The sequence below is a fragment of the Phalacrocorax carbo genome, chromosome 6 (genome assembly GCF_963921805.1).
Source record: "Phalacrocorax carbo chromosome 6, bPhaCar2.1, whole genome shotgun sequence".
NCBI lineage: Eukaryota > Metazoa > Chordata > Aves > Suliformes > Phalacrocoracidae > Phalacrocorax > Phalacrocorax carbo.
Genome location: NC_087518.1, coordinates 17,054,720 through 17,078,178, shown reverse-complemented (window position 1 = coordinate 17,078,178; position 23,459 = coordinate 17,054,720). Strand labels below are relative to the sequence as shown.

General features: G+C 42.2%; 2 protein-coding genes across 6 annotated transcripts in view; one reads left to right on the top strand and one right to left on the bottom strand.

Moving 5' to 3' along the window:
* Positions 1-1,094: 1,094 nt before the first annotated feature.
* Positions 1,095-6,939, bottom strand: EMC3 (ER membrane protein complex subunit 3). The gene is made up of 8 exons (XM_064453918.1): positions 6,711-6,939; positions 6,337-6,394; positions 5,431-5,524; positions 4,631-4,735; positions 3,856-3,937; positions 3,625-3,704; positions 2,939-3,021; positions 1,095-1,339 (listed from the first exon to the last, which is right to left on the bottom strand). The coding sequence occupies exons 1-8, from the start codon at positions 6,863-6,865 to the stop codon at positions 1,211-1,213; spliced, it is 786 nt and encodes a 261-aa protein (XP_064309988.1). The 5' UTR covers positions 6,866-6,939; the 3' UTR covers positions 1,095-1,210.
* A 19-nt stretch (positions 6,940-6,958) lies between these two features.
* Positions 6,959-23,459, top strand: part of FANCD2 (FA complementation group D2) — a 55,782-nt gene continuing 39,281 nt past the window's right edge. Inside the window, exons 1-16 of one of the 5 annotated variants that reach the window (XM_064453899.1) lie at positions 6,959-7,180; positions 7,990-8,091; positions 8,870-9,004; positions 9,619-9,686; positions 10,548-10,651; positions 11,203-11,266; positions 12,348-12,400; positions 14,904-14,982; positions 15,722-15,846; positions 17,843-17,930; positions 18,855-18,971; positions 20,129-20,229; positions 20,727-20,835; positions 21,612-21,647; positions 22,038-22,181; positions 23,285-23,419. In XM_064453899.1, coding sequence (XP_064309969.1) covers positions 8,013-8,091; positions 8,870-9,004; positions 9,619-9,686; positions 10,548-10,651; positions 11,203-11,266; positions 12,348-12,400; positions 14,904-14,982; positions 15,722-15,846; positions 17,843-17,930; positions 18,855-18,971; positions 20,129-20,229; positions 20,727-20,835; positions 21,612-21,647; positions 22,038-22,181; positions 23,285-23,419 — 1,437 coding nt within the window. In that variant the 5' untranslated portion in view covers positions 6,959-7,180; positions 7,990-8,012. Of the gene's footprint in view, positions 7,186-7,989; positions 8,092-8,869; positions 9,005-9,618; positions 9,687-10,547; positions 10,652-11,202; positions 11,267-12,347; positions 12,401-14,903; positions 14,983-15,721; positions 15,847-17,842; positions 17,931-18,854; positions 18,972-20,128; positions 20,230-20,726; positions 20,836-21,611; positions 21,648-22,037; positions 22,182-23,284; positions 23,420-23,459 lie in introns of all 5 variants that reach the window. The other 4 variants (XM_064453898.1, XM_064453896.1, XM_064453897.1 and 1 more) reach the window with 4 other exon arrangements.

Here is a 23,459-nt window from a genome sequence, read left to right as displayed (position 1 = left end):
TCTCAGTTCTGGCTCAGCACCTGCTTTGAAGAGGGTGTGCAATTGCATCCTGAAAAAAAGGGCTCAGAATAAAAGGGGGTGGGTGGGAACCAGCCACAGAGTATGGAAGATCATCTGTTTAAGCAGCATTTCCCCATGTTAGGACTCTTGGGAAAGAGAGACCTGAGGAGCTCCTGCAGAAGGGCAAGCGAGGAACAGTTGCTCCCTGTTCTCTACAGTGCAAGATGGTCAGGCAGGGGGCTTAAAACAAGGTATTTATTTTCCCCACCTGGCACAGTAACTGAAGAGGAATTACAGGGAACAGCCAGGCACTCTTGCTGGGTGTACACCCTGCTGCCTGTGTGGCAGGCAGGAGGGGTGCTGCAGGCAGTCTGAGGTGCTTACAGATGGACTGGGGAAGGATTAAATTAACGGGCAAATAGACTCTGTATTTGCTACCTCTGCAAGAAATGCCATCTCTGGCTCTCCGCTGCCCAAAGACCTCTGAGGAGCTGCTCTGCCCAGGAACAAAAGCAGCAACGAGGGCGCCAGAAGCTGCCCCCATGAGCACCGGTGTGTTCACCAGTGGGTTGGCCAGGGCAGAAGAAAGCAGGTGGGGTTTTGCAGCCTTGGCTACGAGAGGAAGGTGAGCTGTCCTGTGCTTTGCCGTGGGCAAGGGATGAGTGCTTTTTTTTTTCTGAGAAAGCTTCAAATGCCTATTACAGTAACAGGAAAAAGATTATAAAGAGGAAGGATAACCATGGCTTCTGAAGACGCATTAGATAATTTGTCACAGTCAGTTTTGAATTGCTAACATGATGATGTCTTAATTGTGCAAAAGCAAAGGGTAACTAGCTCTGTATTTGTTTAAAAGGATTAAAATCAGAAACACAGACACTACTTGTACTTTTTCAGTCTCATGAATTTTTAAGTTCCTTACCTCAAGCAAGCTTGCTTTTTGTGTACTAGAACTAGAAATTTTAAGTCTTTTCTCCAGCATACATTGCCCAGGAAGAGAAACAGAACTCCAGCTAGAAACCCACGCAGAGAGCCTTTGGCTCAAATATGGCATACTCGGTCCTGGGGTTCCAATCAAAGTTAGGTAACTGCAGCTCTGAAGATAGTGTTTTTCTTTTATTCTCAGCCTTGCTAAAATACATTATATGGTTTTAAGTAACAGATTTCTTTTCAAATTACTTTTACAAGAAGAGACAAAAGCATATTCTCAAATTCAGAAGATGGAGGTCTGAAGTTCTTCCTTAAACATGCCTTCAAAATGGAGGTCTTTTGCCATGAGCTCTTCTTCTACATCTTCTAGGGCCCATTGATGATCAGTCAATTCTAAAGCTTCCCATTCCGTCTGCATTGATAAACAGAGGTAGAGAAAGGAAAGCAATTAAAAGTAGTTCAACAAGAACTATGCAAAGCAGTGCTTACCTTAAAAACTGCAGCAAAACCCAAGTTCTGTTAAAAACCTGGCAATCCTGTCAACTCTCTGAAATCTGTGTTTTATGCCTAATTGAGTATTAGACAGCTGGTCAATGCAAGGACATTACAGAAATCAGAAAAACTACATGACCTACTTTTTGAAAACCCTCTAACCTTCTGGAATAGTAATTTCTTCTAAACCAGCTGTCTCTAGAAACAAAGCTGATACTGTTTGGGGTGGAGGTGGGGGAGTCCAAGTGCTTCATGGTTACTTAATCCTTCAGTTCCAGAGACACTTGATAAAAACAGCTACAGGCCAAAAATTTTGCAACTGATCACAGAACTGATGTGCCTCATTAGACTGTTCTCCAACCAACAAGCTCCCTGGCGCTGCAGTGTTTATTCATTCATTAGCCAGATGTTCATAGCAGCCCAAGAACAGAATTTCATTCTGAATATGAGAATGATCTCCACTACTCATTTTCCATCACCTACGAACACAAGTGTCTCCTCCTCTTAGTCCATTAAGTGTTGCTCCAGTACGTATTGTGAAATAAGCTGCATACAGCCTGCAGAATCACATCATGCAGTGCCCATCAAGAGATCTGTATTTCTTGGCCAGAACACTTCTCCTGCAATATGGCCTTTGTGTCTTTGTTCCTGCTGGGGACCGCATAGCGTGTTTAGGTTCCTGCAGGTCTGAACGGCAAAATTGCTCTGGATAGCCAGTACTGGAAAGGAAGCGGAGGGAATGAGCCAGGAGAGTGCATGGTACTGGCTGGAATTGCACCCCAGTGCTGATGGTTTGCGACAGAGCAATCAAAGCTCCAGCAGAGCTGCGAACTGCAGCCACCCTCTTCCCTGGATGAGCCTCTGGCTGGGTTATGTGGGGTTTTTAGCCAGGAAGGTTACTGATACAAGAAACTGTAGGAACAGACCATTCTGACTTCCCAGGCAGCAGCTTGTATGTGGGTAAATCTCTACTATAGCACATGAGAACAGAAACCAGGACCTTCCCTTCATGCATAAACAAGGGTTTTGAAGGGCAGAGGCAGTCTAATAGGCAAGTGCCTACAGAGACTGCTCGGGAGAACTTCAAGACAGTCAAATCCTGACAGATTTTCTGTTGAGCTACCTTGTTCACTTGATTTTTCTTACCCAAGTTCCATCACATGCCTGCCAGATTTGTGCTCAGTTGCACTATCAACACAATTTTTTGGGAGCCAGCTTCTGCTTTGGAACTAGATCTCAAAGGAAAGAAAAAAAATCTTCCTCTGCAAAAGCAGAAAATAGCACATGAATTCAGCTTTTATATCACGAATGACTAACTAATCAATCAGGTTTACTTCAGTGGATTAGGGCTCCGCCAGACCCAGGGCACCTTCCATACCCTTCATGAGTTGTCAGCTCTAATTTTAGGAACACGAATCCAGAGCAATTCCCTTATTTGACATGGGAAGAGGCCAAGTTACATATAGCCTCCAATCCTGTAAGTTCATAGCAAACAGGTGTGCAGGTGGGAATACTGTACCTTAAATGCTTTGTTAGTATCTGCTGGCATGGCCATTGCTGCCCCTGTCATTTGTTCTTGCATCACCCTAGACTGATCTGCAGCTACGAAAGAGAAATGAGAGGTTGATTTTTACTTGTCATTTAATCAGCATTTCCTGGAGCACAGTGCCACCAAGCTGGTTTCGAGCTATAGACTAGAAAGTTGCAGAAATGCTCAGCGTGCAATACTAATGTGCCAGAAAGAGTTCTCACAAAACATCTTGTTCCCACCCCCTATGTCTTAGCTAAATTTACATAAAATACGCAGATAAATTGAGGAAAATACAGTCTTCTACATTCCCAACACCCCAAAACCAGTATCTGTCCTGCCCTGCATCTAACATTAAGAAATCTGTGCAGCTTTCCTTTAAAATTGATACTTGCTAGAAGTAAAAGCAAGCCTCTGAGCAGGACTTCTGCATCCCAGTTTGATGGGGTTAATTACCATGGACATATGTTGAGCCATTAGCCAATGGCTGGTGCAGAAGATTTGAGTACTCGCTGCAGGTGGTGTCAAACATGGCCAGTGCAGAGTAACCTCACAGAAGCGAGGGGGGGTTTTGAGAGCTTTTTGGCTGGAAGTTTAGAAATCCTTCCCCAGCCTCCCCCAGATGTCATCCCATGGAAGGAGAAGCCAGCTCGTTCACAGAAATGACAATGTCTTACCATTATCTTGGCCCAGGATGAGAGTATAAATGCTTCTGAGTCCAAACACATTCAAGAAGTACCAGGAAGCAGAGCTCACCCTGATAAATCAGAACAAGCATGTTTGATTTCAGTTCAAAGCTGGCTTGTGACCTCATTTCAGAAGCATGCACAGACCACTCAAGGGTTATTAACACATTCAAAATTTTCCAAGTGAATATTCAACCTTGCTTGCTGAGGACTCAGGCTTACCAGGACGCGTCTAAAGTGAGCAGTTCAATTCCCTGCTGCAACATTGGTTTAAAACGCAGCGTCAGAGGAAATGGGACCTTTGCTGCAAGATAAAAAAAAAAAAAGCCCAGTTTCACAAAGTGACACTACATAATTGCAAAGCAAATGGCAAAGTGAGTATAGTTCTTTTATTAAATCTAATGTAGCCTGAATGCAAAGTATACAGTAACATGTTAACATGTACTTTTGGAAAAGCTGTAGTTCTTTATTTTAATATGAGAAGACTTTGGCAAACTTATTCAAACAGCCGAACCATCACAGGTATTGTTTCAGTGACTGTTAAGGGGAATGTCTTTTATTAAAGAAACAGTCATCACATAAACAGCAAGAAAAAAACCCAAAGGACTGAAAATTTCAGGAAGTATTTTTGATGCAATTTTGACCCCACACTGCACAGTAACCAACTCCCTGGACAAGTTCAGAGGAAAATCCACTGTGTCAATTTGAAGTTTAGGCAGTTTTAATAAATTTAAATATTGGGTGTGCTGCTACAATTGTTCCCAAATATATGAGCTATTTTCTCTGTCACCATGGCTGGTACTCTGAAAACACTTTTCCTTCCTTTGCTGTGGGGCAAGCAAATGAATGCAGTTCATGGAGCGAACAGCAGCAGTGCCACAAGCCAAGTTCACACTGCATCCAGATAGAGAAGCAAATCTCTGATGCAGCCCAGACCCTTAAGGTCATCACCAGAACCACAGCCAGACCCATGAGCCATGTTATTCCAGACACTTACTTGTGACAAATCCCGAAAACGTCATGTTGATCCAACCACCAATGAGGATCATAGGCAGAACATTGGTTACGTTCCCTTTCATCATATCTGTCAACATGGTAGGATCTGCAAATCACAGATTTAATGTAAAGCAGCAGTGTATCATAATAAAGGGAAAAACACTACTTCACCAATGTCAGCTATTTTAATTAAGAAACTACATGAGAGATAACAGTCCTATCCCACTATCCATCCCATATCTGTTATTTTCCACTCTTGTAAAATACTTTGCGAAATGAGATGAGCCGCCAGTGTGGCAGTGGCTGCTGCTGCTGAAAGGGTGTTGTGTTCCCTGCTGTGTCTGACCCCAGCTGCTTTGTCTGTGTTTGACTCCATCACTTGCTCCAGATCGTTAAACATGCTTGACTCCTCTGCGAGCTGATTTAGCTAGAAAAGGGACAACGACCTATCCAGCTAATTTGCTTGCTGAGGTCTTTGGCCACATTGATAAGTTAAATCAGTTTAGAGAAGGTCCTGCAGGAGGACACGGGTGAGAGCAGGACTTCCCGCTTCTGGCAACACTGAGGTGGTCGTGGTCTTGTGAGATGCTGCAAGCAGCTGGAGGCTGAAGTCAAGCAAAATGAAGTAACCTAGCATGTTGCTAACAAAAAGAGGGATCTCACTCCTCCCCAATGCCCAGCTGCACAGTCCCACACCCTCCCTCATATTCACTGAGCTCTTTGCAAAGGTGATTCACCTTCCTACCTTGGCAGAAAATTATAGTTTTTCTGCCCAGCTATATTTATGGTACCTTAACATACCTGTCATTGGTGAAGGAGGCACTACCTTTCTTTTCGTTTTCTTAAAAAAACCATCCTCTGGGTTATTAAAAAAATATTTCCGGGTCAGGAAAGACTGAAAACAAAAAGAGCCAATGCCAACACCATAAGAAATGAAAGGACAGAAGTATTATTTCTTGCTCAGACATGCAGACATCTTATGAGCTCTTTCATAACACATCCTTCTTTCTTGGAGAGGTACTTAACTGCCCTTATGCTCTTAAGCTCCTCACTTTTCTGCTTGCCTGGGTCCACAGTACCAGCTCTCTGGCTTTCTAAAATTCTTAAAATAATTCTAAGAATTCTCTGAAGAAGAACCCACATTAATTAAAGAGCTTTTAACGCTCTGTGTGAAGTTCTCACTGGCTCAGTACTGATACCAGAACATCGGATGTTTTAATTCCCCCCAGCTGACTTCCAGATTTTACAATATATTTAGCTGCAACTGAGCCAATATGAGTGACCGATTTTTAGTGCAGCAAACATTACAGCCAGCATTGTATGACTACCTCATTATCCCAAGCCATTATTAAATCCCTGTGTATTTGTAGGCAGGTATTAAGAATGACAGTCTGGACGCAGACTTTATTTTAGTATGCATTTAAAACACCAAGAAGGGGAAGCTAACGTTAATGTCAGGGAAAAGACAGGTACAGCAGTCCCGTTCCAGGTTTCCTAAGCATCTGCTGCTGACTGTGCTTCTGGACACTACTCTGGGCTAGGGGAGACCAGCCAGGCTGCCTGATGTCCTGAGGCACTTGTACAGAGGCTGCTGGGCACCTGGGCGCACCTCTAACCACGGTGCTCTGCTTGCACAACCGCTCCCTTTGCACTTGGTTCCGAGTTATGCTCTTTGTCCACCACAAAGCCATTCATGCAGCTCCGTACCTGTTTTGGAATGTATTTTCCATTTTCCCGAAGGACTCTGCTCCGAATCAGGACTTGGCTGGAAAAGACACACATCGCGTTAGTGGCAGGGCTGCAGGTGGGAGCGGGAGCCCAGTGGGGACAAGGGGGGACCCGGGGAGAGGCAGACGTGAGGCAGCGACGGGAAGGGTGGTGGTGGTGTGGGCGGTATCCTGAGCAGAGGGGGGGTCGCGGGAGGGGAGAGTGTCTCTGAGGGGGATCCCGGGCCGGGGGGAGGGGTCCCGAACCGAGATGGGGGATCACGGGAAGGGGCTTCTGAGGGGGGTTCCCGAGCGGAGGGGGCTCGGGGTGGGGGAGGGGGGTGGCCGAGGGGGTGTCCCTGGGGCAGCCCTGACCTGTCAGACACCTGCTCCTGCGTAAGCCTCTTGTCGCTCTGGAGGAGGATGGAGACGTAGTGCCGGATCATGCCCACGAAGAAGGTGATGAAGACGATGGGCAGCACCACCCACAGCCGGATGTTGGAGTCCAGCAGCAGCTCGGGCTCGCTCATGGCGGCGCTACCGCCACCGGGCCCGCTACCGGGCCGTCGCAGCCCCCGGCTCTGCTTCCGCTTCCGTGACCAGCGCTTCCGCCGGCGGCGGAGGCGGAAGGACGTCACGGCGCGCCGGTGGCGGGAAGCTCGAGCGCGGAGGGAGCGGCGGCTCTGTCGCGTCCCGGGGTGGAGGCTGCGTCCCGGGGTCAGCGCCCGGCACCGGCCCCAGCCCCAGCCCCAGTGAGGGGCGTCGGGACCCCGCCGGCCTCCCCCAGCTTGAGGGATCGTCCGGCTGGAGGTGACGGAACGGTGACGTCCCCCGCGAGCGCTCAGGTGAGGTAAGCGGGCCGCCACCGGCGGTTCCAGCGCCTGGAAGCAGGTGTGACAAGGAGAGGGCTGCCCGGAGGCGAGCGCTCCTCCGGGGCCTGTCCGCCTGCTCTCGGGTCCAGGGGAGCTGCTGAAGGATCATAGCGCTTTTTTTTTTTAAATTGTTCCACTCCGATACTTTATGCCACTTACTTCAGTATCCTCTGCCGAGTCGTTGAAATATAGCGTGAGACGATCGAGCATGTTTTAAAAATAATTTTTAAGTTTTAAAGGTGAGCCAGGGTTTGCTTTTCCCTTTTCAGTCGCTGCCGCCCTCCAAGCGGGGACGAGTCGGGCGGAGGTTTGCGCCGACAGCTCCTTCGGCAATTGCGCTGGGTTGGGCACACGAACGGGGCCGGCTAACGTGGTTGGGCTCATGAATGCCACACCGCCAATCCTTTGTAGCTTCCTCTGGGCGTGGGGAGAGGAGCGCAAGCGGACACCATCTCAGACCTCTGAGTTACTCACTTTAACTTGCTAATTAATTTACCTGGCCTCTGAAAGAAAAGCTAAGCCTTGTTCTATGAGAAACTGAATTTTAGAAAAAGTGATGTATTGCGCTAGTTAAATATGACAAGCTCAAAAATCTCAACCCGTTCAGCAAAAAAAATACGGTGTGATACTGGTTAACCAGGCAATCTGCTTTTCTTCAGGTGATTTCAGTTTCTGGAGCATTTCCCTTTACTATTCACTAACATATTTTAGATTTGCTTAAGAAAACCTGCTTTAAAATCATATCTCCTTTGCTTACTTGTCTTCTTACTGCATTTTTATAGGCAACAACGAAAGTTTTGTTACCATGGTTTCAAAAAGGAAATTGTCAAAAACTGATACCTCTGGAGAGGGCTGCAAGACCGACTTGCTGAGTAGGTGCCCAGGTACGATCTTACAGGGAACGGAAGCCATTGGTAGAGGCACTGGCTCCCGGGCAGGGAGAAGGCAAAAATGGCAGTTTTCATAATGCTATGAGCAAGTTGTTAATGACACTGTTGATCTTTAAACACTTGTTTTAATAAATGACAATAAACCAGCAATGCTAAAAGCCGTACTGTCTCTTTTCTCAGTCCCTCTGTTCTTATACCTTTGATCAGTGTATATCATCTTGAGCTTCACTGCCTTCAGAGTCTGCAGATTAATTGTGTCTGATCAAAACTGACATCTATAAATTAAGCCACGATAACCTCTCTACAGAGGTGGAGGGAAGATAGTTCTTTTTTTGCTTTAGCAGATGCGTGGATACCTAAGAGACAGGCCTGGTGAGAGAACCTATATTAAATTTGTGCTTTTCAGTCCAGAGGAAAGTGTGTACTCTAGTGTTGCTCATAATCTGTTAGTGGGCACGTCTCCCATGGGAGCAAGCCACCGAAGGTGTATTTTAACTGTCTTTGGTTGTGGATCACTAAAAGGGGTGAGTAAGAAATCCTCCTTTCTGGTGTCATGCTGCAGAGGCAGCTGCTTTGTAGGATCTGTGCATTGGCATCTGAGTCTGACTGCTATCGGATAGCAGTGCAGTTTGTTGGTCTGGTCCCACAAGTCTATTCCTGCGTTCCTCTAATTTCTTACTAGAAGGTTAATTCTGAATTAGTTGTTTCTGTGAATGATCCTTGCTGTTTTTATTGCAGAGTATATTTGATGTACTATGTCTTGTTTTCTTAGAAACAAAGAAGTCACGGATTTCTGATAAGGAAAAGACCGCTGCCTGTGCTGGAGTGGAGAATGAGGGAATCTTTGAAGAGCTCCTTAGAACATCAGGAATTATACTGAAAGCTGGGGAGGGACAGAATGAAATAGGTATGGGTTTAACACTTGTTCTCTCTGCTTGTGTCTGAAAACCCGCAAAGGGGACTGATACAATGTAAAGATTCATTTTACTTGCAGAGCAAAAATGCCTGAGCCAGCTTGTTCCAAAGTTCAAGCAAACCTTCACCTGGCTTTTTATTTGTTATGTATCTCTTGAATCACACAGGTCCTGCTGACTTCAATGCGTCACCTAAGCTCATTATACCAGTTTTTTGGGTGTATACATGCTAAGTCAAAAGACTTCTGAAAGTTTGTCAGAGGTATATGGAATAAGATTAGGCTGCATCTGTGATTACAGTATTGAGTTACAGAGGCAGGAGCTCTGAAACAGGAAAACAAAGATGTCATGTTGCCTTTTAGCTCAGACAAGGCCTTCAGGAATTCATGTGTTAAACCTTAATGCTATTAGTTACTCCCAGCCCAGACTGGAGAAGGCACAAGTGGTGACACTACTCGGACTTTTGCTAACTGGACTTCTCAATAGAGCAAACACAGAAGTATTGGTGGATGGGCTTGAGAGCTTGTACTTAGTGTAGCTGCTGTTATGATGTTGTATGGATTAAATATGTCTGGTTCTTTATTTTCTTTTTAAACTTTCTCCTTAGCTGTAGATCAAATGGCTTTCCAGAAGAAGCTCTGCCTGGCCCTGGAGAAGCACCCTACTTACCCAGGTGTAAGTAACAGACTATGCTTTGGCAGGAGCCAGCTTTAAAAATGTTTGCTGTGTAGCAAAAGATGCAAATGCAGCTGCCTGTCCCTGCTAGTCCCATACAAAAGTATGCAACACAGTAACTTATCTTGGATTTCTGTGGTCCAGACTCTCTAATTCTCTCAATGTTGCCATCCCAGCCTTTTGGTCCCGTTGTTCTTTTGCTCTATCTGTCTCTTCTCGGCTGTTATGTCTGAATAGTCAGACATACTGATGACCACCGTGTGCCTCAGTTAAACCAGCCTTGGTGTGCACGCTCCAAGTTTGGTTTGGCATAATTCCAAGCAAAAGTTATGCACTTCCACCACCATGCCCTGTCAAAGTAATTAATTGGCAATATTATTCAATAGACAAAGACTCTTAAGGGAGAAAAATAATTTGCTTAACTTCCTAGCGGAAGCTGTGTTTGGTTTTGTGTTGGCTGGGAGCTGGCAGCAGTAAAACTGCCACAATGTGGTGCTCTGCTCCAGTCAACAAGCCCAGTGTGAAAGTCATGAGGTCAGTGATCTGAATCTGGCAAATATTTTTTGGGTGCAGTTCTTGACACATTAAATGTTGCTGTTTCAACTGGACAGGAAGAAAGGCAATGCCCTTTTAAAGTAAAACGTGAGACTGTTGCTTTTGAGTTATTCTATAGAATTGGAACTGGTTTAGACTAAAGTTCATTTGTTATCCAGCTTCTTTTCCATCTCAATTTCTGTCTGTCCACAGTTCCCTGTCTAGCTCTTCCCTGTTCTCATCATCGGCTCATAAAGAGCATCCTAAAAGACAGCAGTTGATTGGGGTGCCTTTTCAGGAAGTGGGTAACTTCTCTCTATTTTGCAGGTAGTGAAGCAATTTATCTGTGGCTTGGAATCTCATATCAAGGACAGAAACCAGTTCAAGAACTGCCTCTTGCCATGCACTCCCATACGGACTGAGGGGTCGAGGTCAGAGAAAATGTATTTTGTCTTTCCCTTTAGTCAGAGCCGGTCTCTAGCTAAATGCCATGTAACATTGAGCAGAGTGGAGGGAAAGGCCACAGCTCCAGCTAATACACAACAAAACTTGTTTGTTATGCAAAAATGGCTAGTGTAATACATTGCTATTTGATAGCAGTAAGTTTAAAGTGCTAAGTTACAGAATTTACTAGGTGTGGCATGTGTTGCGGTCCATGGCATTTTATGGCAAGAACCAAGTACTGGGCCAAAAAGGTTTGACAGAGCTGGTGAAGGTCAACTGTTTTTTGACAATTTTTCCAGGAGATAGAGCTTAACCACAGAGACTTTTGCACAGCTCACACTAGTCTTGTAGAGGGTAAGCTCGTTCAGAACCAAAATGCTGTTTTAAATTTTTTTGTGTGTGTATGTGGTTACTGTATGTTACCATGAGTTGTTTTAAGTGTGTTTTTTAAAAAAACCCAAACAATAATGGGAAGAGTTACAGCCTGTTCTCCTAATGTGTTTTTATTACAACTGTAGTGAAATCTTTCATCTTGCAGGACTCTGGTGCACTCATATTGTGAAAGCCTCATTAAACTGCTTCTTGGAATTAAGATCTTACAGGTATGGTCACCTTAGTTTGCACTTTGCAGTGGTGTTGACTTATTTAGGGATCCTTTTTCTTACATAAGTAGAGGATTAATGTAGCTGGTTGAGAGGTAGATGAGGCTGCATCTGGAATAGTGTCCAATATCTTGTTTCTTTAGGGACACAAAGATGCTCAGGGCCTGGAGGACATAGCGTACAAGAAGAGACAGAGGGAACTGGGTTTGTTCAGTCTTGAGAAAAGAAGATTAAGGGAGATCTTGTGGTCTTCAAATGTCTAGTTGCATGGTGTAGAGAGAACAGATCCAGACTCTTCTTGAAGGTGAACATGGGCAGGATGAGAGATGATGGCTCAGGTCAACCATGGGAAATTCTGATAGGGTATAACCACTCCCCGTGTGAAGAATGTTTTCCTTAAATGCTACAACACGTAGGCTAGAGAGGCGATGGAATTCCATGATTTGAGGAATTTGAACCTTGGAGGTGTTTAAAAACAGGCAAGTTGCTGAGCAACCTGCTGCCAAGTTCATTGAGTTGTGTACAAGTTGCATCAAGTTGTACATGGAGTTGAAGATGACAGATATCTCATCAAGGCTTGGGGAACCTTAGAGCAGCTGAGGATTTAAATCCTCTTATAATTAAAATGTTTTAGAAGTTCTTGTCTTAAATTCATTTTTAGAATTGCATTTAGGCCAGGGTTAAAGGGGGGAAGAATTAGACCTGCAAAGGGAACGGCAAGAGCACATAGGCTCTGTTTTCAAACTTATCTAAAGTCAATGCTGTACGTTCCTATGTGTGGAAAGCAACTCAGCTGGGTTTGACCCAGAGGAATTGTACGTCCTGCCCATAAACTCTGCTTCTATTAGATTAAGTGGAATGTTTATTCCACTCTCAGCATTTGTGGTTTTCAGCTTGCAGGCTGTATGCCTTCTTTCTGGCATTAGGGAACAGATTTCCTAAACAGGAAATATTTCTGTCATTTTCAGTCTTTTATTCTCTGTGCATATTTAATCTTTTGTGAAAGACCAGTTTTGGTGGCAATGCCACAGCACAAGCAGTAAATCATCATCCTAACACTGTCTTTTTGCCTTTCTTCTAGCCTGCTGTAATAACACTGTTGTTGGAAAAGATCCCTGAATTCTTTTTTGACATGTGAGTATAGACTGTCTTTTCTCTGCCTTGAAATGAAATTTCTTCTTTTGGAAAATCACCAGCTATTTGACTTTAACTATTTCTTCAAATTTACCTGAATGGATGTTTGCACTGATGTTTTTTTTCTTCATACGTGTGTAAAATTATCTGTGAGGTACCACGACTTTAAACTTGTGGGTGCATAAAGCAGAAGACAAATTTATGGAACATGAAATACAAACATACCTCATGATTTATTATGTTTTTTGTAGCTACTGGCACAAGCTTTGGAATTATTTCAGCAGAGGGACTACGGAGTGTCTCATTATTTAAATAAAGATGAAGGTGTCTGGCAGAGTTTTAGGAGGCTGCTAGATGCAAACAGACCTCCTTTTAAAAATATGGACTGTGTTCAGACAAGCTAAACAGAAAAAGCATCTGTTGGTTTTTGAATGTAGAACAACACAGCAGAGTGAGATAGCTTGAGGTGCAACAGAGGCAAGACTTGAATGCTTAAGCTGTTTTTCCAGTGCCCTGGATGCTTGTTACAGAGTTAGTAGGGCAGGTCAAGGGATAGAAAGCAGCTGAGGCTCTTCCTGATACAGTATTTTTTTAAGCGCTGAGTATCAAGCAGGAAATAAGTTATGCACAGAGGCTGATTCTGAGAAGTTGTCTCAGACTGAAATCTTGTTAGAGAAGGGTTTAACACAGTCAGTCGCAAGGACTGAATTGTTTTCACCCAAGAATTCTAAAGGATCTTTGATGTAAAAGTGATAAGCTGTTAATTGTGCTGTGAACCCTTTAGTAAGTCTTAAAAATGGATATTGTTAACACTTGTCTCCTATCAAACTGTAAGAATAGTGAAGTTTTTTCTATGTATTAATGACCAGTTAAAAATGGGGGGGGAATGAAGAAATAAGTTGTCCATTTTGCATTAGGAGGAGGATGGTCCCATGGAGATCTGGGTTGTTCAGCCTGTTTGTAAATGAAAAAGGAAGTGAAAAGTGAGGTAACAATTTCTGGTTACAATTTCCAGGATAACCTAATCTAAAACTAATTGTGTAGAACAAAAGAGTTTTTAGTGGACTTTCTACTGGTTTTTGTTTGGTTTAATTATGGGACAAGAAACAACATTCATTATAGCTAGTCTGTAACCACACCTGTACTGATGGGCCAAATTCTCCCAGACCTGACATAGAAGCATAGACCTATCAGACCTCTGCAGGGTTAATCCGAGTCGATGTCTGCACAGGGGACATTCAATGTATTGACATACTGTAGGTAGGGTAGGGAGAACTTGGTTTATCCATGCGATTTGGGAACAGCCAATTTATTAATACATATATGCTCACAGACCAGTGTGACCAGAAGTTGCAGAAGAGGGAGGGCATCTTAGTACAGCTGCATAAACCTTGTTTTGTTAAAGAGTCAGACTAAAAATAATCCTGATTTTATAAATACAATTACAAACTTGGTGTTTTCACTGAGGATAGGTATCTTGTATGGGTGCTTCTTTTTGTTTCTTATTTTTAGTATTAGTTCCATGCTTAGCAGTAGTCAAAGCAGCAAACAGAATATTAGGGAAGGAATTGGGAAGAAAACGGAAAACATCATGTCACTGTAAATGCATGGTACAATCACATTTTGAATGTTGCATGCGCTTCTGGTCAGGCTGTTGCAAAAATAGCTGAACAGTTTCTATGTAAGTAGGCAAAAATATTCTAAATAAAATAGAATTCTGCCTGCCTTCAAAGGAGATGACTGGCAGAGAGATGACAGATGTCTGTAAAAGCAAGAAAGATTTAGAAAAGGTAATTGAGGAAGGTTTAACCACTGCTTCTAACTATTCAAGGCAGTAAACAAAAAAAGCAGAAGTACTTTTTCAGATTATGCATAATTACCCTGTTGAATTCAGTATTGTAGAGTGCAGAGGAGAGAAGTTATACGGAGTTGTGGATTTTTTTTCTTTTTTGTAAGGCTTAGGGAAATTAATGGAGGATAAACGTATTGCTGGATAGCAGACATGATGGACTGGGTACTAGCTTCTGCCTTGGAAATTTGCTAAACTGCTTATTGTTGGAGGCTGAGTGGAAGCTCTGAAAAGATCGCTCTGTGAATGCCGTTACCCAAAACTTATCCAAAAGCATCTAATACTATAGTTGGGATGGGGATACTGGGCTTAGAGGAGACTTAGCCTAAGTTAGTATAGCCACTCTTACTCCAGCACAGGAGATCTGAAGTAAGGTCATATTGTACATTTTGATTTTGTGCCATAACTTAGGATGTTGTTGTTGGTAGTGTACTGAAAGAGGCTGGCAGTATCCCTGTTTTGTGTATATAGCAAGTAAGAAGTAGGGTTCTTCCTAGACGGTGCTGAAATCTGTCGGGGTATTAATGATATTTTCATAATATGATTTTGATGGTTAATTTGAATTGCATCTCATGGTCTTGCTGACCAGCAGCAAAGCTTTTGAGTGCCTCTGTAGGTCTGACTAACCTGTGTTTCATTTTTCTGCTGTTCTAGTGTGGGAACCTTTGGAACAAATTTTCCCCGGCTCATCATCAATCAGTTTAAATGGCTTGACAAGGTTCTTGACAGCCAGGTGGGTGCTGATGGTGCATTCACGTATATGGTTTTTTCAGTCAACTTTGGAATGCCTCTCAGGTGGGATGAGATCAATTATTGTGCTAATGAGAACAGATGTTGTTTTCATATTTACATGCTGAAGGAGAGATTTAGTTCTTTCTGTTTTCTTATGATTGCCTTCAGTGACTTTTAAAAATCCCCTTTTATTATTTTTACTTTTCCCTTGCTCTAAGTCTCCTTTTTCATAAATCTGTATCTGTATGTATGTATCCACATGGGTGACCCCATTTTAAAGCTGTTGCTGGCGGGAAGTTACGATCCTCTCTTGTTTAATTTTAGCAGGAGATATGGGATACTTGCAAGCATCTAGGGATGAATTCTCTGCTTCTGCTTTGGTGGTTCTTTTCCTTCTTTCCCTAAGTCAATCAGTCTCTGTGGGTTACTTTGTACTGGAGGGCTGTTACTAGAGAGTCCCAGAAATGACTGAATCGAGAAGTCATACACTGAGAAGCTTGCTGTTGGGTTTCTCAGTTTCCTTTGCTCACCAAGATAGTTATATCCGTAAAATACCATTGTTCCATAAAAGTCTATGCTATGATTCACGACTTCAATAGGACAATGAGTTAAGGTACAGTTGGCCTAAATCCAGACAAATGACTTCCTGAGTGACCTTACATGCATAACGTTGCTGTGCTAATGACCCACTTGCTCACAGTGAGACTCATGCATTTTACAAGTGTTCCCCTTTTCTACAGGATCTTGTCAAGAAATTAATGCAGATGGTTGGTGTCTCTCCTGTACCAATCCAGCATGATATTATCACCAGTTTACCTGAGATCCTGGAGGATTCCCAGCAAAGTGAGGTTGCCAGAGAGCTCAGGTACTGATGATTCTGGTTGGTTCGTTTGTTTTTCTTCTTTTTTTTCCTTCTTTTTTCATTGTTTTGTTTGTTTCTTTCTTTTCCTCCTTGTGCTGCTTAACAGAAAAAGACATCACATGTTAATACAGGTTGCACCAGGACTGACTAAAGTAGTAGGACAGCAGTCCGTTTCTGATAACATTAACATTCAGGGACAGCTAACACTGGCTTAGGACATTTCATTTGTGCTGTTATGCTCTTAGAGAGATCATCTGAATGCTCCAAAAGTCCTTTTATCCAAAAAATCACTGAACTCTTGACTGTATAGACACGTAGAATCCAGTTAAATACTCATTACTTTTGCTGGATCAGTCTGTGATCAGACACTTGGATATTACTATAGACAGCTTTTCGTTTGGTTTGGATTCTGCCACATTTAAGGGTCAACATTGTTGTTATTAATTTAAAAAACCCACAACACAATAAATCTCTGCATGAAGCAGAACTTTCTGGCTATATTATATAAGTCTCAAGCATTTACTGACCCAAAAAACAGGGGGACCTAATGCCAATAATGTCTCCCAGACAGCGCTACCATAAGCTAGCCTTTACATCTGTCTTTTTTAATAGTGTATTCGTTTACACAATCTTTTTTTTTTCAGTAGTCTTAGCCTATATTTAATTATACACATCAGTGTTTCTAATTCATATCATTACATAGATCACTTACATTTATGCTGGTGTTAATTATCTTTTCAACCCTGTGGTCATTATTTCAGCCTACACCTGCAAGCGGGGTACATCCTGTTCCTTGTACCCTCTCAAAAGTAGTTGTAGCTTTGAGTTTCCATTCTCAGTTTACTGTTTCAGCTTCTAGATTAAAAAGCTCCACACAATTAAATTTTTTATGCCAAACTCCTCAGACTTCTGTTTTCTCTACTTGTAGTTTTTCAAAGCCGAGAATTTAAACAGTATCAGCAAAGCTTATTTATTTCCATATTCTTAATAGCCTCTACCCATTTCCATTGTGGAAAAGTACTCATTGCTTGTCGTAATGAATTAGGGAGCATAAAAAGAGTTACCAGGAAGCTGAAAATGATGTGTTTTTCAACTAACACAATTCAAGTAGAACTTTTTGCTAGAGGAAGTTTATAAGAAACTTAGATGGCAGCCAAGAAAGATCAGTCGAATTTCAGGAAAGGGAAGTCCATGAGGCTGTTAAACGCAGCTGCAGTCCCTTAGTCAAGAAGGTGCCAAACCACAGCTTGCTGGAAGCCAGACCAGTTTATGTAGGATGCATTTGTAAATAGTTGTCCAATTCTCAGTCTGTTTGTTCCCTATTGACCAGTGCTGGGAAAATGACACTGAATTAAATGAATATCTGGTTAGTCCATTATGCCTTTCATTACATGTTTGCAACGCTTAGAGCAAATTCTGTGACATGAGACAGAATCATAGAATCATTAAGGTTGGAAAAGACCTCTGAGATCATCAAGTCCAGCCATCAGCCCAACACCACCCCATGCCTTCTAATCCATGTCCCTAATACCTGGGTTTGGTAGCAATCTCAGTTACACTTTGCTGATGGTCTGTCCATGGGACAGAAGTTGGAAGGTGGAAGGTATCAGGCCCAAGTGATGTGTATGGTGAAATCATATACCAGCAATCTCACTCATTTTTTCTATTTATAGTGAACCCAGGACCTTCCAGTTTTCAAGTTCTTGCTTGAGGCTTGTACAAGGTCTTTGCCCATGCTCCCTGTTTTTACAGAATTTGAAAAAAGTAGATTCTTCATATATGCTTCTAATCAGCAGCCACAGAATCACAATTCGGCATGTTCAGAGAGGAGTGATAATTTAGGGAACAAGTTTTCCATTATGCCAGTAGCATATGTTGTCATCAGCTTCAGAGACTTTTTTGCAGTGATGATGAAAACTACTGGAATAATGCAATTTACTAAAGATCCATTTATGGCTCTATTAAGAGGATAATTTGTTTTCTTTTCCTTGTGTATCAGCTGCTTACTAAAACAGGGTAGACGGCTAACAGTTCCAATCCTAGATGCCCTTTCTCGTCTGGATCTTGATGCAGGCCTTCTGGCTGAGGTAAGAGCTTTTACTGAGCAGTTGAGCAGAACCCAGCCTCTGCTTAGCAACACAAGAGCTAGAACTGTTTGGTCATTCAAAGTATTTTGCTAAATCTGACTCCTATAGGCCTTCAAAAGTCCTGAGCTCGCTGAAACTGGAAAGGAGTCAGAGAAGCTAAAACTGTTTTTGGAAACATTCATGAGGGGTTCGGTGAGGAGCAGAGAGAAGTTTTCTGGCTGTTACAGTATGCATTCAGAAATTTCAAACACATCTGTTTTAGCAAATGCAAAACCACTTTGTCCTGCTGCAGTAAATTTTTACTGCCTATCTTACCATCACCTGATTCTCATAATTTTTTTTTTTTTTTTTTTGAAATACAGTGAGCAGACTAGACTGCTATTTTCTAAGTAAAGGCAGACTGGTGATTAAATAATTGCGTGATTGTAGATTTTCTCTGCAGAATGCTAATAAAGGAGAAGAGGTGATGTGCCTTCTGTCTTCTGGACATGCTGGATTGTTGCACTTCTTGCAGTTAGGCTTCTTTATGAATAGAATAATGTTGGCTCATTTGAGTGCATTAAATACTATTTTACGTAGTCCTGAAAGGCTAGTGCTGCATAACACCAATTCTATGCTTTTTCCTTGTGAAAACCACTTAAAAAATGATGGAGCCAAGCTCTTCTTGGCAGTGCAGAGTGAAATGATATGGGGCAATGGCCACAAAGTACAGCCTAGGAGGTTCAGGCTGGACACTTGGAAAAATGAGTTAGGGACTGCAGCACTGACATAAATTACCAAAGAAGTGGCAGGGGTTAGCAAAGCCAAGGCCAGTCTGATCTAGCACTAACAGTATTCCTGCTCTAAGCAGAAGGCTGGACTACAGGGCTCCAAAGATTCCTTCCCACTAACGTAACTATGTTTCTGTGAACCACAGTCTTACAGCTTTCTTCTCAGGTGCGGCAGTCTGCCATGACCATTGTGCCTTCTGTAAAACTGGAAGATTTGCCTGTAGTAGTAAAATTCATCCTCCATAATGTCAAGGCAGCAGATGCAGTAGAGGTACAGCATTTTCTCTATACTAAAGGCCAATAAATTGTGTAATCCCGCGTGTGTTTTAACAGAGAGCGGTTGCTTCATGCGCAGAAGTTCATGCTTTAATGTTTTCAAGTAAAATTTTTAATATTGCCAAGGGCCATTTAGAAACTATATCTGTCCTTTGACATGGATTTGGTTATGCTTTCAGGCATGAGAATTGAAACCTCCTCCTTTCTGCTGGCTATTGCAGATTTTTCTCATTTGTTCTTAGATTTTATTTTTCAGTGTAAACTTCTTAACTGAAAGCAGTCAAATTGTCTTGAGTTAAACTCTTAGACTGAAAAACTGTGGCTAGGTGGCAACTTTAAGCCTTTGAATTTTATCTTAAGAATTTTGCATTGTACAGACCTTCTAATAGTTTTAAATTCCAGAAGTATCCAACAGACCTGGGACTGCAACTTGGTAATTCTCTTCTTTTCTCCATTGAGTTCTGTGCTAAATCACATAGGGAAGTAGCCCGACAAGGGTAGTTCTCCTGTTGGAGGACTATTTTCATTTTAAGATGTAAGCTTCCTCAGTTTTTCAAGTTGCTTTATCTAAGGAAACATACTCAGAATATTTTTAAAATGAACCGGATGTGTTTTGTCAAGCCAGCTTTGCTGAACTATTGAACATGCTTTTTTCATACTTGGAAAAAAAAAGCAGAAAGCCTCAGCTTAAGCCAGATGTGGATTGTGATCTACCCAAATCTTTCAGGGACACCACTGTGAAAACAGCACTTGTATAACATGCAACCTAGTCTGTGCTGATCCATTATAAATTCACAGCAGTTAAATTGGTAAATCGCAGGCCCCAGATTTCCTCTGTCATATGTCTTGCTCTGCTGCTAAACAGGATGAAACTAGTTCACAGCAACACAGAGCAGATACAGGTAGGAATTTCATGGAGTAACTCTTCTGCTTTCTGCATGCATGTGCATGACAGTGAAGAGCAAAGTGGGTGGTTCACTTTCTAAGTATAAAAAAAAGTTTGAGCATGGCTAAATGCTCATAAGTCTTGACAAATGCATGAGTTTTTGATTTGAGATTTTAAGGTTATTCTGTGAGATTGTGTTTTCTTTTCCTCAGCCTTTTCTTTCCTCATATGTTACAGTGATCTGCACTGGGATTTGTGTTTTACAGGTGATTTCTGATCTTCGTAAGAGCTTGGACCTGTCATCATGTGTTCTGCCCCTGCAAATCCTAGGTTCCCAGAAGAAGCTTAAAAGCCAAGTCCAGGCCAGGTACTTGAATTGATTTACATGATTCTCCAAGGGTAAGAAGGGATGAGAACTTTGGCTCTTTATCTGGTGTCTCTGGCATACATGGTTACATACATGAGCCTAATTTATCCCAAGTAAAGGTGCTGACATCTTTATTCTTTCCTGCTCCGTGCTAATATAACACATTTGTCAGTCCTTGTGGAGTCAGCTTCCCCTGTCATGCGTGTAGCTCCTTTTGAGCCATCTGCATCCATGTCTGCATGACGGGTATGCAACTCCATTTATAATAATGTTGCTGCTAGTTCCTCTGTTTTAAGTTCCATCCAGTATGTCTTTGGTTGATTCTGCCACCTCTGCTTCTACCCTTTTCTGAAACACTCTTCCAAAACTCCCTATCCTTGCCAGCATATTCCCTCTAGAGAATGCCTGCTTTAAGTAACTGTTGTGACTGCTAGGATGCCTTGTTCCTTTTACTGCAATATTTACAATGACTGAGTCTCCTTTCTGATCATTTACAGTTCTTCCATGAGCCAAGTAACCACCAGCCAAAACTGTGTGAAGCTGCTTTTTGATGTGATCAAGTTGGCTGTGAGATTTCAGAAAGATGTCTCTGAAGCTTGGATTAAGGTAAGATGCTTCAGTCTCTTTGTTGCCTTATTTAATTGGACTCCTAGGTTGAGCCTGAGCCTTTCTTGTAATCAAATGTGATATCAAAAGACAAATGTTAGCTCTTCATTTTGCTGGTACAGATTTCATTCTGTGTTCCAAATCAGCAGTGCTTTTTCAGGAGTCTGCTTTCTTCATCAGTTAACTGATTTCGCAGTGCTTGCAAGATGGCCACAGGGCTCCACTGTACAGACCCCAGATCTTGAAATGTGGGATAAACCTGGTTCTGCATGTTTACGAGAGAGTTTTGGAAAAAATAATCTTAGGGGTTTTTTTCTGTCTGCAAGAGAGCAAAAATGTATACCTGTATGTTGAAACTAAGCTGTGTGGAGCCTTAAGGTGCTTGAAAATGTCCAGCAAGAAATCCATATTGGCTGGTATTGGGCTAAATTTAATTTTAAATTGCATTTCAGTGTAAACCATAGTACTGTTTCTTGTTCTCGGCCTTTCATTGCTCAGTACCTTAGTTCCTTTTTTAAGCCTGATGTTATCTGAGAACGTCCTCATTCAAGCTGTATTTTCATGCTGGTTTTTTGAGTGCCTTCTGGATTCTTTGCTGTTGGCAAGATCCAGTTTGCTGGCTTTGATAGCTGTCCTGTTGTAGAGGAGAGACATCTGTGAGCAGTATTTCTTTTAGTGTCTGCCTTTTTTGATTTGATTTTGGAATATGGTATCATACTCTAACATGACAGCTTTCTTGGCTTGTTTGTTGTTTTGTTTTTTTTTTTTTCTCTAAGGCTATTGAGAACAGCACATCTGCACCTGACCATAAGGTAATACCTCTGATTCTGCACTTGTCTCTGGGAGTGTCCTTTTCTGCTAGTGTTTTCAAGGGCTTTCTCTGTGGTTATAGATTAAAAGATTTTTCTAGTTGGAGCAGAAACTGCCAGTGATGCTGCATGGGTGGTTCTTTTTGTATTTGAATAGTATAGCAGCTATCCATTTTCTTTGTAACTCTTAGTTCATCCCTTTTAAATGTCAAGGGACAGAGTTACCCTGCTTGAATTCTGTCCCATTGGACTGATGAGGTTTTTCTACAGTTGTGGCTGTCTGGGCTTTTTGAGCTCTTGAACTTCATCTCAGTTTTGACTTCAAAGTGTGTAGGTGTCTGGACTGTTTACTATCTTTTCAGCATAATGTTTGGTGGTTATTTCCTCAAAAAGGTTCTGGATCTGATAGTTCTGCTGCTAATCCATTCTACAAACACCAAGAACAGGAAGCAAATTGAGAAAGTATTGAGGAGCAAAATCCGACTAGGCTGCATGCCAGAACAGCTGATGCAGAATGCCTTCCAAAATCATTCAATGGTCAGTGCTGATTCTGCTAAGGACTACCTCCTCTCTTCTATCTCTCAAAGATCTTGTCAGATATGTAGTCCTGCGCTGCATTATTTATACTGTTCCTGTTATGTATATTTACTTCGGTTTTTTAATTTTTGGTCCCAATCAGTCTCTCAAGGCACATGGCCTCTATTGTAACTGTCATGTGGTTTTTTTAAGAGATGAGCTTTCCTGGGAATTGGATGGGCCTTTTATTTTGGTGCAAAACCTCCTAGCCCAAGATCTCTACTGTGTGTCCCAGATGTGCTGTTGTCTCCCACAGTATTTTTAGAAGTTCATATGTTTACATGCACCGCTTTTCAAGTGTAATGGTTTCTAGGTCTAAATATGTGTGTATATATATGGGGCATATGTTTGTAATGTAAGGTAAATTACCATTTACTAAGAGAAAACTGTAATGTATAATGACAAATGACATGGTGCTGCTTGTTGGAGGTAGAGGTCAGGTGAGAAACACAGAGTTATGAACTTAAAATTAATTAATTGAACTATAATAATGCCTTCAGTAGGCATGTTTTATTCTGAATATAAGTGGGTTTAATTCAGTTTTAGTTTAACTCCCTTCCAGAATAAGTTAAGATAAAGTAAATTAGGCCACTTTACATCTGAATAAGAGCTTGTTGTTCAAAGGAGCTCTGTGTGACTAAGCTAACTTCACACGTTATCTTAGATTTTTCTGAGTATCTTCAGGTAGCGGAGTTGTTCTGTTAAAGTACGGCCAAGAGTGTGTCTATCCTGAGGCTTTTATTTAGTGGTACTTGCTGTAATGTGACTTCCCTGGTGTCACCCATAAGGGATATGCTGCTGTGAGCTCTGCAGCTTTGCAGGTTGGCTTCTTAATCAATCTATAAATCCTTTGTGTGGAGAAGGTTGGAAAAACCCCTTCTGGTGTGCCTTATCTGCTCATGTTGCCTGTTTGTGTGAGAGAGGACAGTCAGAGAAGGCAGGAAAACACCTATTAAACTAGGCAAAGCATTTGGGATAAGCTGTAGCTCTCCCTTTATTTATGCAGCTGAGTGTGTTTAAAATGAGCAGCAATAATCTCCTCTTTCATGATGTCTGTATTTCAGGTTATCAAAGACTTCTTCACTTCAATCCTAGCACTTGCTCAGATGTTTCTGCACTCTGCGCACCCAGCCGTAGTCTCCTTTGGCAGCTGCATGTACAAACAAGCTTTTGCAGCCTTTGACTCTTACTGCCAGCAGGTATGGCATGATGGATGGCATCTGTTTTATTTGTGTTTGT

Coding starts and splice junctions, on each gene's coding strand:
- EMC3 (XM_064453918.1), bottom strand. CDS start 6,865: ATGAGCGAGCCCGAGCTGCTGCTGGACTCCAACATCCGGCTGTGGGTG. Junction 4,736..5,430: donor GCCTCCTTCACCAATGACAG/GTATGTTAAGGT, acceptor TGTGATTTGCAG/ATCCTACCATGTTGACAGAT. Junction 3,938..4,630: donor GTTTTCGGGATTTGTCACAA/GTAAGTGTCTGG, acceptor TTTATCTTGCAG/CAAAGGTCCCATTTCCTCTG.